Genomic DNA, 15,909 nt, shown 5'->3' on the forward strand with positions numbered 1-15,909 from the left:
TTACAGTTATTCTTGTTTCCACCTCAAGCCCCCATCCACTGCTAATCTACCTTCTGTCTCTGTAGATTTATGTTTTCTGGACATTTCATATTAATGGAATCATACAATATATGATCTTTTGTGTCTGGCTTCTTTTACCTTACCTGTTTCTTCTGATGGTGTCTGCCACACTGGTTTGATATCATTCATAAGCTCCCAATTCCAGATAGTCTTTTCAGCTTCTTTAGTTTCAGTGTTTTATTGTTCTTTTTACCCCCAAAGCCCCCTTTATCCTCTTATATTACAGCTGCATGAATTCTTCATTATCTTCCTTTGTAGATTCTTCTAGAATTTCAGTCTTCTGGGCATATGTATCTAGTCAGGGTCCAATCAAGAAACAGAAACCACACAGTAATTTGAGTAGGGAAAGTTTAATATAAAGAATTATTAACTATAATGGAGGGATCAAAGTAATGGGAAACTGACTCATAAGGAGTAAAGAGAATGGTAGAGCAAACAGGAATAGCAGATATCGGCAGCAGTCACTATCCCTAGGGCTGAGATAGAGCACCCTGGGTGGGAACAAATGTCGAAGAGGGCCACATCTCCAAGGTTGAGATTCAGACCTCCTGGCTCACTGGATGGTAGAGAACTTCTCTGAAGCTGCAGTGCTGCCCTGAGAGTATGCCAGGGGATGCTGTCCACAGGAGGTGCCGTGCCAGTGGCCCTCACCAGGAAATCATTCCCTGGGGTGCTAGAGGAGGTTTCCTGTCCACAGGGAGGTGCCATGCCTCAAAACTCAGAGGAGCTGGCAGAAGAGGTTTATGGGAAGCCTCCTCTTGCTGTGAAGCTTTTCCAGGAGGTGCCAAGGGAAGCCTTTTAATGAGAAGTGCCACTAGTGGCACTCTGCTGCAAAGCTGCCTCAAGGCATGCTTACCCAGGGGAGAGTCACAGGCAGTACAGGCGTCTGTCTAGAGGAGCACACAAGAACCAGCTCGAGAAACCCCTTCCTCCTCCAGTGTCCCTCCAGTGCCCTCTACTGTCAAAGCTCAACATTGCACCAGCTAGCAAAAGATGAATGTTTACAAGTCCAGCTCCACTATCACAGAGCAGACAAACAGAAGGACAAGTTTGGAGCTGAAAGGAAATAAATTGAATACATAAAGAGGAAAGTTCATGAACTATATTTTGTGACAAGTTTTTAAATTATATCCAATTCAAGGTAATCAGTTGCTTCTCCCTACCCTCCCCTTTTTAATAATTTTTCCTCCTTTAATAAGAATAATTGTGGTTCTTCATTCTGAAGTTTTTCCTTTTGAATCAGTAGTTACAGAAAATTCACTGGAGTTTGCTTTCTAGATGTGATGTTTTGGGTATAACCTTATCTGCTAGAAGGAAAGCAGGGTGGAAACCGACCTCTAACTTGGCCGATAAATTCTGAAGTTGACTCTATTCCTATGCCTTTGTTGACTTTGCTACCAAGATTTTAACCAGTTCTTCCATGATCATCCATATATTAGTTTCTGGACATGCAAAAATTATTCTTATAACATGTCATTATTTTTATATTTTTTAGCTTTTTCAGTCAGTAGTACATCAGAAGCATTTGAAATCAGTTTCTGTCAATAAATCAATAAAATTTTTCATAATTATGTTAACTTCCATTTGGAAAGCAAGTTTCTCAGACTTCTTTCTAAAGTGTTTTCATTTGGGATACATTTAATCCATCCAGATGAATAGCTTCCTCCTCTCTCTTTAATCCCTAATTATCTTAGATCCTTGTCTACTTTTATCCAAATACTCAGCTAGTGTTCCACTCACATTAGCTTAATCATCTGCTTAAACTGACTAGAGAGTCGACAGGATGCTGCAGAATCCTAGTACCTCAGGCCTTCATGGTCCTGGACCAGTGTCAGGTGTTGTCTCTTATAATATCAGGTGCTGCCTTTCCCCTCCACTCCTGGGGTAGGATCCTCACATCCAGACCTGTATGGTCTTCCACACTCTTAGGAATATTTGTGATTAGGTAGGAAGTCATTGCACCTGTGGTAAGGAAGAAACATGATAAAGTATGACTTAACTATATTTTCGATGAAGCGTGACTTGGCTATATTTTCCGAAAAGGAGAGACTGCTTTTTTTTCTCTCAAAGAAAATAAGACTTTCTATCTTTGAGGATGAAGAATTGCTGAAGAGTTTTTATGAAATGATGGTTTCCTTAGCAGTCATGAAATATCAATCACCTCTCCTCTTTTCTTTAATAGTCTGGCCCTAACGTAACAATATTAGTTAGCTCTTTATTCAAGGATATCTGTCTAAGATTTTCTCTCTCTCTCTTTTTTTTAAATCACTCCCAAACAAGCTAAAGTTTGCTTTTTGCTTTTAGCCAATTAATCATTTATTTGGGAAATGGTTTCTAAAAACCTATTATGTACAAAACACTCTGAGGGTTTTATAAGGACAAGGCAAGACTTAAGTACAGTTCAAAACAGTGTAAACATTATTTAAATAAATGGTACAAACCAAATGGTCCATGAAGGTCTACTATTGCCTAAAAATTTTTTTTCTCCTCTACTAGCACTGTTTAGAATGGAATAGACAACTAGCAGTATATTGGGATGGTACAAATTCAGACAGATAATTTGACATATATGAACTTATTTGTTAAAAAGTAAAATTTGTTATTTACTAGTCAAATATGTTGCTGTCTTGAGTTTTCTATGCTTAGAGAGCATATGAAAATTGACAGATTTTAATTCTATTCTCTTGTGTATATAGCTCTGAAGACATTGATTTGTTAGGAATATTGTTTGAATATATACTTGTATACAGAGCCCTGTGTTAAGTATTTTAGGGCCAAACAGAAGAATTGGACACAATCTCATTTCCTCACATGAAGATTTTATCATCTAATGGCACATATGAAAAAGAGAGAGCAAGGGGAAATGTGGAGAACAGTTGAGCTACTCATAGCCAAGTGCAGTGATGTCATGTAAGCTCTATTGAGGGGCTTGAATGCAGTAGATTGATCATTGTGTAGGTTTTAATTAGGAAAAGAAGATCTTTTCACTGGGCATCAAAGGAAATGAGGGATTAGATTTATCTGAACAGTCTTGTTTTCATGACTTGAATAGGTTCTATTTGCCTTTCTTGAACATGACTGGTATATTTCACATTCCCCTCATCTAAGTATTTGGCTAGATGAGGTCCCTGGAGGTTCAGGCATATCATTATTAGAAATCCTCTTCAAAATCCTTTAGCAGAAATATGTGTTGAAAAGTCTGCCATAGTTTTCTGTAATTATGCCTAAAGATCATGTTGAAGAACTCTGTGAAAATTTGTTGGTTATCAAGCATCTCCAGGGAGTTGCCAAGCCATAGAGAAGTCCTTTTCTTCCCTGTACCACCAGACAGGAAGGAAATTTTTCCATGAAGCTTTCTTAAGATATAGAAGACTTCTCACATTCAGAGGTGATAGCAATAGTGATCAGCTGTTAGAAGCAAAATTCCAATTCCGCATACATTTAACGAGTAACCTCTGTGATCCAAGTTCTGGGTTAGGTACTGATTCTGTTATGAAAAAGAGCAAGATAGAGTTCTTGCCTCTGAGAGTTTATTATTTAAGAGGGCTTGAGATTTAGAGAATGAGGGAGAAAGTAGAGTAATTTATTTTGTGTTTCTGCTTGGTAGAGAGTGTGTTGCTGTGTGCCTTAGGATGCTTCCTCCTTTTCTTGTTCACTGTTTTGCACCAAATCTGAGTTTGTTTTTCCACCTGGATTTGTAGTCACTTTGGCCTTCTCAATGCTATGCTTACTGTCACTAATTCAGCCTGGTTGTGACTTGAACAGAGCCAAACTATAAATTATGTGTAGAGCTTCACAGGGACTTGGCTACTTATCCCGCATAGAATTTAGCACCTAGCTGCCACCATGAGTGCTTAGCTGGCAATAGCTTGGAAAGGTTTTCATTATTACCCCTTACCGCCCCTCTTTCTATTTCCTACTCCCCTTATCTCTGATTTCCATTTAGATGCTGACATCAGAAGGAGCACAGCCTCAAACAACAAATCCTTGATTTCCTCCCAGACCGTGTAAGTACTTTTAAAAAAATAAATAAAACCTTCATTCATTTATTTTGTTCTTTAGATGCCACATATAAGTGAAATCATATGGTATTTGTCTTTCTCTGTCTGACTTATTTTACTTAGCATAATGTCCATCCGTGCTGTTGCAAATGGTAAGATTTCATTCTTTTTATGGCCAAGTAGTATTCCATTCTATATACATGCCACAACTTTTTTATCCACTCATCTATTGATGGGCACTTGGGTTGCTTCCATGTCTTGTCTGTTGTAAATAATGCTTCAGTGAACATAGGGGTGCATTTATCCTTTCAAATTAGTGTTTTGGGTTTCTTCAGATATATACCCAGAAGTGGACTTGCTAGGTCTAAGAAGTACAAATTGGTAGTTACAAAGTAGTCCAGGGATGTAAAGTACGGCACAAGGAATATACTCAATAATATTGTAATAACTGTGTATGGTGCTAGGTGGGTAATTGAAATATTGGGGGATCACGTTGTAAAGTATATGATTATCTAACCACGATGCTGAATGCCTGAAACTAACACAAAATAATGTTGAATGTAAACTGTAATTGAAAAATAAAATAAATAGCCCGGCCGGCCGTGGCTCAGCGGTTGAGTGTTGACCTAGGATCCAGGTGATTGGGGTTCGATTCCCGGTCAGGGCACATGCCCGGGTAGCAGGCTCAATCAAGGACTCTCTCATCATTGATGTTTCTATCTCTCTCTCTCTCTCTCCCCCTCTCCTTTCCTCTCTCTGAAATCAATAAAGATATATTTTAAAAAATAAATAAATAAAATAAATAAAAAACCGTGGGGTATGTGGAGAAACAGACCCAGTTCTTGGCACATGGATGGGAAAGACAATGGACGAAGCCATCCAGATTCACAGAGGCAAGGTTAAAGGATGGGCCTGCCTGGTTGATGGTAGCAAGCCCAAGGAAAGAGAGCAGAAGATCAGTGGTTCAAAGTGGGTGGGCTCTGGTGGAGACAAAGCTTGCTGTGTGGATTGTTCCTTCTTTCCTAACAGATTATATCAGAGGCCCCCAGAAGATAGGTCCCACAATTGAAAAGAGTGATCATGATTTCTAACTGTGAAATCAAATTGGATAGGTTCCACATTATAGTAGCTCATGTGGGAGTAACAGTAGCCCTTTATAGTCCACGAAGCAGTTTACTCATTTTGCAGTAAAGAAACTGAAGTTTATTTTATTTATTTTATTTTATTTTATTTTATTTTAAATATATCTTTATTGATTTCAGAGAGAGGAAAGGAGAGGGGGAGAGAGAGACAGAAACATCAATGATGAGAGAGCCATTGATCAAGCCCACAACCTGGGCATGTGCCCTGACCGGGAATCGAACCCCGATCCCCTGGATCCTAGGTCGACGCTCAACCGCTGAGCCATGCCCGGCCGGGCAAGAAACTGAAGTTTAAAGAAAGGAAGTGATACAGAATTCTTAACTAGCAGTGCCATGCAGTGCTTGTAAGTGGGATATGAGCCACAGTCTTAGGACTGTAAGACCTGTATAGTTTCCACTATACACATGTGTCTAAAGATGATGAGAAAAGAAGCTTAGTAGACTGGGGGTTTTGCAAGTGTCAGCCCAGAAGTCACTGCATTTGGTACCAGGTTCTGAAGGGAAGGCTCCCATCTTCCTGTCTTCTCTCTATGTTCAGCCTTACTTGAATCTCTCCTTTCCAGCTCCCATTGCTTCCTCCACTCCACATCTGCTGAGGCAGTGGCCATGGGGCTCCTGAAGCAGTTTGAGGGGATGCAGCTCCCAGCCGCCTCGGAGCTAGAGTGGCTAGTTCCAGAGCATGATGCACCTCAGAAGGTAGATTCTTCAGCTCTTTTCTCCACCCTCTGTCCAGCCCCAGGAGGTTGTGAGCCTTTCTGATATTGCTCTCTTTGTTACATGTCCCCAATCTAGAATGAGCCTATGTGTTTCCTTCCTTACTCACTGAAGTCATTCTTACAAATTTGTTGAATGAATGCATGAACAAATGAATACTTGCCTAGGTCTTCCCTAGCAATTGTCAAAACAGGAGATAATGGCTCCTTCACTGTCTTTATTCCACATGACTGCTCACTAGACCCAGAGGCAGAACTCCTGTGCATGACCACCTTTGAGACACTGTGAAAAAGCGAATTATTCAGATTCTTCTTTGCTCTGGAGTTGAGTAAGGCACGAAGCACCTGGGGATACCTGGGTTCTGTGGCAGCATCAGCAATTGGTGCCACTACACTGGATGCTGTTCCTGTTCCTTTTGCTTCTTGGAACCAAGGCCCTCACTTCTAGTAGCCTGGTGCCTTACAGTTTCAAGGGCCAAGGTTCCCTGAAGCTCTTATCTATGATGTTCCTGGAATTCTTTCATTGACTATGCTTCTTTCATGACCAGAATATGTGTTCCCCCAGACTGTTCATGGTAGATCACCCCATGTTTTCCTCCTGCAGCTCCTGCCCATCCCCGACTCACTGCCCATCTCACCAGATGATGGGCAGCATGCTGACATCTACAAACTGCGTATTCGTGTTCGTGGCAACCTGGAGTGGGCCCCACCCCGGCCTCAGATAATTTTTAATGTTCATCCAGCCCCAACGTGAGTAGCCAGTGGCTATGCCCTCTGAAAAAGATATATTCTCTTTGGATTGTCAGGGTTGTTCCCTCATCCCCTCGTCTCTGCATCCAACAGTACATCCCACACAATTCTAAGAGGGAGAGGAGGGTTATCTGTCTTGTCTCTAAGTCTTACTCTTAATGCTACCGTTCCTTCCCAGAGCTACCAGGAAATGAGTCTTTTATCATTGGCCTTCCCAACCTGTTGCCTTCCTCCCAGTAGTTCTGTGAGCTTACTGGTTTTTCTTCTCTTTTAAGATGGATGATTGCTTTTCTTTTATGTTGTTCTCTCTTCTTGACTATTTCTCATCTCTTACATATGTATAAGAAGTGTGGTTCACTACTGGGGAGAGTCACTGCCTAGACCTAAATTTTAACCTTCTAATCCTTGGTTTGAATTGGTTCTCCCAATAGGTTCAGTTTGTCCAATTCTAAAAAATAGGTGAATGCCCCTCTCTTCCCACCCTTAGTAAGACCCCTGTGTTTGTACCCTCATCCTTTACATCCCAGAGGCCTCACGCTGCTGGTAATGCCAATCCCTTCCTTCCCCTTTCCTCAGGAGGAAAATTGCTGTGGCCAAGCAAAATTACCGCTGTGCTGGATGTGGCATCCGGACTGACCCTGGTGAGTATCTTCTCTGACCCCCTTACTGACTCCAAGGCTTTACCCTCTCACACGCTTGGGCAGGGGGGTTGGTCAGAGAGGTAGTAAAAGGAGGTGACAGACAGAACTGGAGAAAAGGAAGGAAAGGGCCTGGAAGGGAAGGGATAAGACTAGGCAAGCACACTGGCAGTGGAGGGAAGTTATTTCTGGGAACACTTACCAGGATTGTGTACTGGAGAAAATTGGGTACTTTGACCAGGTTCTTGGAGGCTGGATCTTACCAACTCTGGTAGGGTTTGTTTCCTGAGTTGCCTAGAGGGTGATACCCAGAAACCACAGGCCCCACTATGTGGATTTCTGCCAGCTTTGGGAGCTCAAATAGAGGTGGCTAGAGCCCACTGGCTATCCCTTCCTGCTCTTTCAAAAGCAACAGCAGCGCTGCTTCACCAGCTTATAGATGGGAAAGCCACATCTGACCTCTTGACTTCCTGTTTTCTCCAGATTATATCAAGCGGCTGCGGTACTGTGAGTACTTGGGCAAGTACTTCTGTCAGTGCTGCCATGAGAATGCCCAGATGGTTATCCCCAGCCGGGTTCTGCGCAAGTGGGACTTCAGCAAGTATTATGTCAGCAATTTCTCCAAGGATCTGCTCATTAAGATCTGGAATGATCCTCTCTTCAATGTGCAGGACATCAACAGCGCCCTCTATAGGAAGGTCAAGCTGCTCAACCAAGTTCGGGTAAGACCCTTGAAAAGGTCACATCATAGATTACCCTTTGCATCCTCTCCCTGTGCTTGTACAGGCTTCCCCAAGATCACCACACTTCTCTTTGTCACCATGTCATTGCTGTAACCATCTCATCATTCATACTTTCTCTTCCTCTGTGTACTTTCTCTTGCCATTTCCCAGGTATCTGTCTAGTTAGAATTCAAAACCTTCCAAGGCAGCTCTGAAGCTATAGATAGCACTCAATGGCAAAAGCAGGATTTCTCCCTTCTCTGAAAATTCTGTGAATGGAGAATAAGGTATCAGGTGGGAAATTTGAATTCTGGATTTCTTAGCGGCTCCTAGCTCTGTATATGATTTGGCAGACTGACCTAGCAGAGGGGCTGACTGGAGGTCACTTTGTAGTGAGTTGTTGAGTTGTAGGTACAGAGAACAGTCTGGCTCCCAGGGTTTAAAGGTACTGGTCTAATGGTTGTTTCTCTCCTTTTCATACCCCACACCCACCACGACAATGTCTGTCTCCTCAGCTGCTGCGGATCCAGCTATATCACATGAAGAACATGTTCAAGACATGCCGATTGGCCAAAGAGTAAGTCTTGTGTGGAGGCCAGAGGCCTCTGGCTGAGTTAATGTCTCTGAAAGAAACATGTCCCAGCAATTGGCCCTTGTTATGTGAAGAAGGAGAGTAGGGGGATGTTGCAGAAAATTCCAGAAAGGGTGAATGAGGAATAGTAACTGCCTGTATCCTTCTTTCTGGAAGGGGAAATTGTGGTGATTTTATACTTGCAGGCCCACCACTCTTTGAAAGCTGGTATGAATCACTCCGCAAAAGGGTATAAAAGTCACTTCTGCCATCCAGATACCTGGTAGTGTGGGAGGGTTGGGGTGGCCTGGAACACCTGGGCTGGCTGAGTGTTGCCCACTTTTTTACCTCTGCCTGGAACCCTTCTCTTCCCTCATCCTGCATTTGAATAGAAATCCCTCTACTCTGATGTGCCACACAAGGTGTTCATTCCCTGCTCCCACCCACTTCCCCTCATCTCTCGTAGCCTTCTGGATTCCTTTGACACAGTTCCAGGCCACCTGACAGAAGACCTCCACCTGTACTCGCTGAATGACCTGACTGCAACCAGGAAGGGGGAGCTGGGGCCCCAGCTTGCTGAGCTCACCAGGGCAGGGGCTGCCCATGTGGAGCGATGCATGGTAAGAAAGCCTTGATTTAGAACTCAGCTGGATCCTTGCTTAGGGATACAGGTTGTGGGGTGGACCTGGGTTCCTGCCATTTAGTTCCAGGAAGTTGAAATGGCCTGTCAACACTGAGAGAAGCTGGACAGGATTGCTATTCCCTGGGTTAGTGAACAGCTAAATCATCCAGATTGAAAGAATCTAGAATTAGAAGAGGATTTGGTGCTGGCATTGCCCCTGTATAACTGGGCAGTTCTAAGCAGGCTGTCACTAAAAAATTGTCACGATGGGGGAGGAGAACCTGGGTTAGCATCTGGAGCGGGCCTGGGTCTCAACTTTATCATGTTCAGTCACTGTGACCAAAGGAAATGCTTTGCTCTCTCTGAAGTAAGCCTCAATTTTCTTGTCTCTAAAAATGAAGTTCAGAATTAATACTCACTGTCCTTTCCTCTCAGTATTTTTGAGGACTGATGAAATAATTTATGTGAAAGTATTTTACAAGTTTTAACTAATTGTTCTATAGATTCAAATTATTGTTCTTGATATATCCAACATGCCAGAAATTCAGAAATTTCTTTTTACAATTTCTCATTTTAGAATATGCCTAGTTTGTATTCCTGTGATAGTCCCAGAATTAGAGCTTAAAATGGGGCATTTGCGGAGACCCCGTGTAGCAGGGGCATTGGAGAGATTTAGCTATAACATGACTCAAGGCTGGGTGGTGTTTTGGAGAAATATTCTTGCCTTCACATTTTATCTTAATTGGCTGTGGTTCCTATTTAAAAATAAAATCATTACACAGACTGGAATTTTGACTACAGGAAGCCTTTTGGGCACTGTTCCTTTCTACTTTTCATCTCTACATTGGGAGCCAATTCTCATGGTTGGAGTTTTTGAAACTTGTGCCTAACACTGCCCAGCCCGGTCCTAGTTTGCCTGTCATACTTCTGAGTTTGGCCTGGGTCTCTTTTCTGAAGGCAGGAGAACACCTTAGAGCCCACTCCAGTCTCATATTTTGCCCGTCCCTTCGCTTTCGTTCCCACTCTTGTGCCGGTTCCTGGCGTGCTGTTCCTCATGTTGCTGCGTGTCCCTCCCCCCAGCTCTGCCAAGCCAAGGGCTTCATCTGCGAGTTCTGTCAGAACGAGGAGGACATCATCTTCCCTTTTGAGCTCCATAAGTGCCGGACCTGTGAAGGTGAGAGCTGGTGCCCGGTGTGGGTGGGCAGATAAGACTGAGCACAAGGCTAGTTTACTTCCCTTCGGCCACCCCTGTTAGTAAGAGTTTGGCCTGATTCAGCAACTCCCTGTGTTTCACCACACGCGCCCTGGGCCACGAGATGAAAAGAGGCTGTAGCAGCAACCTGCTTCCAGCTTGAGATAATACAAATTGTGCCCTTCTCTCTCCCCTTTCCGTCCTGAATAGAATGTAAGGCGTGTTACCATAAAGCTTGTTTCAAGTCTGGAAGCTGTCCCCGGTGTGAACGACTACAGGCCCGGCGGGAGTTGCTGGCCAAGCAGAGCCTGGAGTCCTACATGTCAGACTATGAGGAGGAACCCACTGAAGCTTTGGCCCTAGAGGCTACCACTCTGGAGACCACCTGAAGAAAGCACGTTAAGCCCTTTTCCTAGGGGCTAGGGTCACATATAACGCAGAACTGAGCCACCCTTTGAAGGACTTTCCCCACTTTATTTTTATTTTTATCATTATTATTTTTTTTATGACTTGTCTAATGTCCATATATAGCCAACCTTTGTTGGGTTGGTGGGGTCCAGTCTGCTGTGACAATTTGTAATTACCAGGTATTTCCATCAGAACTGACACATGGGTCCTAGAGCGAAGCTTCCAGTGCCTCTGTCGCGAGTGGACACTGAGACCCACTACTTCTGACATCCACAGCATTCTTCTCTTGGACCAGATCTGGTTTCAGCTGCATCAAAAGCATCATTTCCAGTTTTGTTTTGTTTTGTTTTAGTTCTGGAGCTTCTGAGCCAGGCCTGTCTCAACCAACTCACTTCTCCTTTGCTGCTGAAACAGAAGGATGGAGCTTTCTCTCTCCCAGTCCTGAAAGGGGCAGACTGTACCCTGAGGAGAAGCAGCAGAGAATGGGACTACACTGTAGACATTCTGTCCAGCTTACTTAGCTATTTTTGAGGCCACAGAGACAGGATTATTACTACCCTGGAATCCACAGAGACCTCAAAGAGGCAGCCATAACTTCCTTGTTTGAAGTCTTCTAGGCACAGGTGATGTCACAGCTGACTATCTTTATCTGCCCTGGTAGGCTTGAAGCAAAGAACAGAATTACTACTTAGGCCAGGCCCATTTATAGCCTTACACTAGGCATAAGTGAGGCTGCAGCTCCACTGCTTAAGGAGAATTTATTCAGTCAGAGGAGCTGTTGGTCTCTTAGGTGATAAGGCCCCTAGTTCTGGTGCAGGTGTGATTTTTCAAGCTCAGGCAAGTCCCTGATGCCATCCTAAACTGAGGACAGAAACCCCATCCCCCATCTTATTTGTGTGTCTCTTTCCACTATGTCCTCAGGTCATTGTGATTCTGAGTAAAAGTATGGCCCAACTCCATTCTCTCTTTCCCTTTCCTGTAACGGAGCTTGGGACCCTTCTGGTGGTTGATCTCTTACCTTAGTTTTTTGTCAAAGTTGGGGAAAATCTTCCTGCAATTAGTGAAGATTTAGAGAACTTGACAATTTGTGGAAGTGAGTGTGAATGGTCCTGTGTTCTTGGGATAATAGGAGCCTTTTGCCAATTATGCACTTAACTCTTTAGCCTGGTGATAGTCATATGTTCGCTCATCCTTTTCATAGCACTAACTTTAACACATACACCCCTTTTTAAAATGTGTGCTTTGACGGGAAAAGTTTTCAATGGGACCATGTATATGTTTGTGGTGTTCTTAGTTACTGTACCTCCTGACTGTATGTAAAACACTGGTTAGGGTTGTTGCTCCAAGGGCTGGCAGCTCTGTGAACTAAAACCCACAGCATTTTAATTCTGGAACTGACTTCTTCCTGTGAACCTGTCTTTCCGTAGTTGCTTGCTAGTAGAAAAAACTTGGTGTGTGTGCTGTCCCAGGAAGCTAAACAGAAAGTTGCACATGGTTGGTGGAAGCCGTTAAGTGCCTGAGCTGGAGGCAACCAGAAGTCTCACAGGAAGTAGAGGGGGCAGTAAGGAAATGGTCAGATCTGAGGCTCCACCGGGACAAGAGGGAGCTGCAGGGAGGAATTAACCAGTGGCGTAGGTCCCTCTGCCTCAAACTTGGGATTTGAAGGCTGCCTCAGGCCGGAGGACCCTGAGGCTGTTCTTTCAGTTCGTGGGGGAGACTGAAAGCTAAGGTCTCCAGCCCAGCCCATTTTGAAGGACTGACCAGTAGCTCCCTTGTCTTTCATGGAGCTTTGGGAATGATCCCATCAAACTTAAGGCTCACTAAGCAGGATTCAGGGTTTGTCAAAATGGGGAGCTCTGCTTCCAATTTTGGTTGAAATGACAAACCCAGCTCCTATTCCAAGTCACTACACTGGAGGAGAGACGTCCTCTTGTTATTGTGCCACCTGTTTCATATTAGCGTAGAATCAAAGGGTGGAAAATGCTGACGGTTTCCAAAGCTGAGCTCAACAATCTTACATGCTCCTGATTTTCCACTTATTTTTCTTCACCTCCCCTGCCCCAGTATCCCTTTAGGTTGCATATCTGTTTTAAGGACCCTGACACTCTGCTGTCATCACTGTCCAAATACCCATTTATTTATTTATTTGGTAGTAGAGGGAGAGAGGAATGAGGGTGGGATATTTTGAAAGCACTTTGTAACTTGCCAGTATCTGAAAATCCCTGATGTGGGGAGAAGCTTTGAATGCACTGAAGAGAGTTCCTTCTGAATGAAATGGGAGGGAGGAAGTGTTCTTTCCTATAAATAAAGGGAAACAATTTTGCTTACAAGGTGGAGACAAGATTCAAGACAGCGGAAGAGTGGAAGGCAAATATTTTCCACTTAAATGAAGCTGTAATTGACTTTCTCTGCTAAGGCTTTAGAGCGTTTTGTTAAATTAACATAAAAGGAGCAAGAGTCTAAATTGAGGTGTTCTGTGTGTGTACAACTCATGTTCTGAACTGGATTCCAACTTGCTGTAATTCAAACACACCTAACAGCTCATTGTCCTCTTTAATAAACTAAGGAAATGGAGTTCTGCCTTTTATTTGCCTGCTTGACTATCAGGAAGTAGTATGGAGTGTCCACTGTAAAGAAGGCTTGTCTGAAAGTTCACGCGGTTTCTGTGTTTATAATGCTGGGAAAACTGGACCTTACAAGTCAGGAAAAGTGGATTGGAACTTTGTCACTGACTTGTTCTGTGACTTTGTGCAGATCACATCACCTCTCTGGATTTCTGTTTCTTCGTGTGTAAAAGGCGTTGTGGCATGTAGTCCTTCCCAGTGCACGGGTGTGCTCCCTGTTCGCGTGTGAGATCCCTTTGCTGTAACTATCACTTAAGGTGAGGCATGTCTTCCTCTCCACAACATCTGGATTGTCTTAGATGCTTTAGTCCCCACTTCTGTGAGCAGCTGATTCTGAGTTTCTACCATGCTGGCCGGGTTTCAATCTTTTACTTATTTTTTTTTAAATCCTCACCCTAGGATATTTTTTCCATTGCTTTTCAGAAAGAGTGGGAAGGGGAGAGAGAGAGAAAGAGATGTGAGAGAGACATTGGTTGTCTCCCTCTCTCACCCCATCGGGGGCAGAGCCTGCAACTGAGGTACATGCCCTTGGCCAGAATCGAACCCAGGACCCTTCAGTCCACAGGCCGATGCTCTAACCACTGAGAAAAACCGGCTAGGGCCAATCTTATTAATACAAACAATGCTGCAATGAAAAACCTTTTCCTATATCATTTCACACGGGTGCACTCTTATCTGTAGGGTAAATTCTCCAAAGTGGAATGACTGTCACAAAAGGTACGTAGACCTTTAATTTTTATAAATATTTCCAAATTGCCCTCCATAGTGTGGATAAAGAGATTAGAGCAGTGGGGGTGGGGGAGACAGAAAACATTACTGTGGGGTCACACTCCCTTGCCTAAAACCAGTATATCTCTCCCCATGATAAAGTTTGATCCCTTCCCCTGGCACATAAAGTTTGATCCCTTCCCCTGGCCAGATCTGCCATTCCCTGAACTACTAGCAGTTTCCCAAATATACCTTGATCTTTCCTCCTTCAAAGACCTAACTCAGCTACATCCTAGGTTTCCCTAACTGTGTTCTGTTTTCACCCTGGTGAGCCCTTGCCACTTTCTAAACCTCCTGTTAGATCACTTTTCACACAGTCATGTCATTTAGTATTTTCCCTAATAGGACAACAAACGAATGAATGGAATGAATGAATGAATTGCCAGGTGGCCATTCAAATGTAAGGAACCATCCTATGTGGATGCAAATGGACAGATGAAATGACCCTTTGGGGATCCTTGCTGATAAGGATTACTTTTGCTGCAGGAATAGCCCTGATCTACCACTGTCAGACACCTATTCTCTTTAATCACCCTAAACTCAGCAGCCCTTCCTCTGCAGAAATTCAATGATAGCACCAAAGACCCATCACAAACCCTTCCATGCTGAGGTCCTAGAGAGAAAGCAGGCCCTGACAGGGTCAGCCTACATATGTGCATCCTGGCTGCCTCCCTTTCCCTTGTCACTGGGGTCCTAAAGTCAGGTGAATTTGGTCAGTTTTCCTCTTTGCCATGTGGATCTTTGTAATAATGGTTCTTTACCTTATTACTACCAGCATGAGCAGGCCTGGTTTCTTCCAACTAAAAGAGCCTCAATAGGCCCAGCCGGGTGTGGCTCAGCGGTTGAGCATCGACCTAGGATCCAGGAGATCATAGTTCGATTCCCGGTCAGGCCACATGGCCAGGCTACAGGCTTGATCCCCAGTTGGAAGCGTGCAGGAGACAGCCGATCAATGATGACTCTCTCATCATTCATGTTTCTATCTCTCTGAAATCAATAAAGATACTTTTTTTTTTTTTTTAGAGAGAGCCTCAATAGAACATTTACCCAAATCTGAGGTGAATGTGAAGCCAACTGACCGTGGGGCTCTCTAGTCTCATTGCATGTCTGCCTTTAAGGTGTCCCTGTTGCTTCCCCCTGATCAGGGATCTGCAGGGGACTCTAATGTAGACAAGTTCAGTGGGTGTCTACCCCCTCAGAGTCTGTGTGGGCTCAACTATTCATTAGCTCTCTGTATAAACAGACACGACCCTTCCTGGAGAGTGGGAGAACCACCTGGGGGTTATTCTGTTCTTGACGATGTTTATCCCTCCCTGCCTCTCAGTGGGAGCAACAATGATCAGAAGCGAGACAAGGGGCAGCATGTTCTGCCCTTGCTGACTACCTCCCCTCTTAGCTGCCTTATCTCTTACCACCAAATCTACGGTGGTCACTTTCCCAGTTCTTCAAGTGATGAAAATGTTCTCACTCCCCTTCTCCTCCCTCGGCTACTTTTTCTGCAGCCATTTCTGTTCTGTTTTGTCCAGCAGTCATTATCAGAGTAGATAATATTCCAAATGTCCCTCACTCACTTTATTATTCAATGGGTAGTTTTTTCCTTGCCAGGGACTAAACCAGGAGATTTGATGATATTTGTATGTCCTAAAGACACACTAAGTATTTAAAATCTTCTTGTCTACAAGGTAAGCCGCAAGAAGA

General features: G+C 43.8%; 1 protein-coding gene across 4 annotated transcripts in view; it reads left to right on the top strand.

Annotated features, from left to right (window-relative positions):
* Window positions 1-13,393, top strand: part of RUBCN (rubicon autophagy regulator) — a 50,250-nt gene extending 36,857 nt beyond the window's left edge. For all 4 annotated transcript variants that reach the window (XM_087818203.1, XM_016199981.2, XM_087818204.1 and 1 more), the window contains 9 exons: window positions 4,007-4,067; window positions 5,767-5,899; window positions 6,521-6,666; window positions 7,243-7,307; window positions 7,788-8,026; window positions 8,542-8,603; window positions 9,064-9,217; window positions 10,300-10,393; window positions 10,622-13,393. In XM_087818203.1, coding sequence (XP_087674329.1) covers window positions 4,007-4,067; window positions 5,767-5,899; window positions 6,521-6,666; window positions 7,243-7,307; window positions 7,788-8,026; window positions 8,542-8,603; window positions 9,064-9,217; window positions 10,300-10,393; window positions 10,622-10,800 — 1,133 coding nt within the window. In that variant the 3' untranslated portion in view covers window positions 10,801-13,393. The remainder of the gene's footprint in view (window positions 1-4,006; window positions 4,068-5,766; window positions 5,900-6,520; window positions 6,667-7,242; window positions 7,308-7,787; window positions 8,027-8,541; window positions 8,604-9,063; window positions 9,218-10,299; window positions 10,394-10,621) is intronic.
* Window positions 13,394-15,909: the final 2,516 nt, after the last annotated feature.

The sequence above is a fragment of the Miniopterus natalensis genome, chromosome 6, assembly GCF_054644295.1.
Source record: "Miniopterus natalensis isolate mMinNat1 chromosome 6, mMinNat1.hap1, whole genome shotgun sequence".
NCBI classification, from domain to species: Eukaryota; Metazoa; Chordata; class Mammalia; order Chiroptera; family Miniopteridae; genus Miniopterus; species Miniopterus natalensis.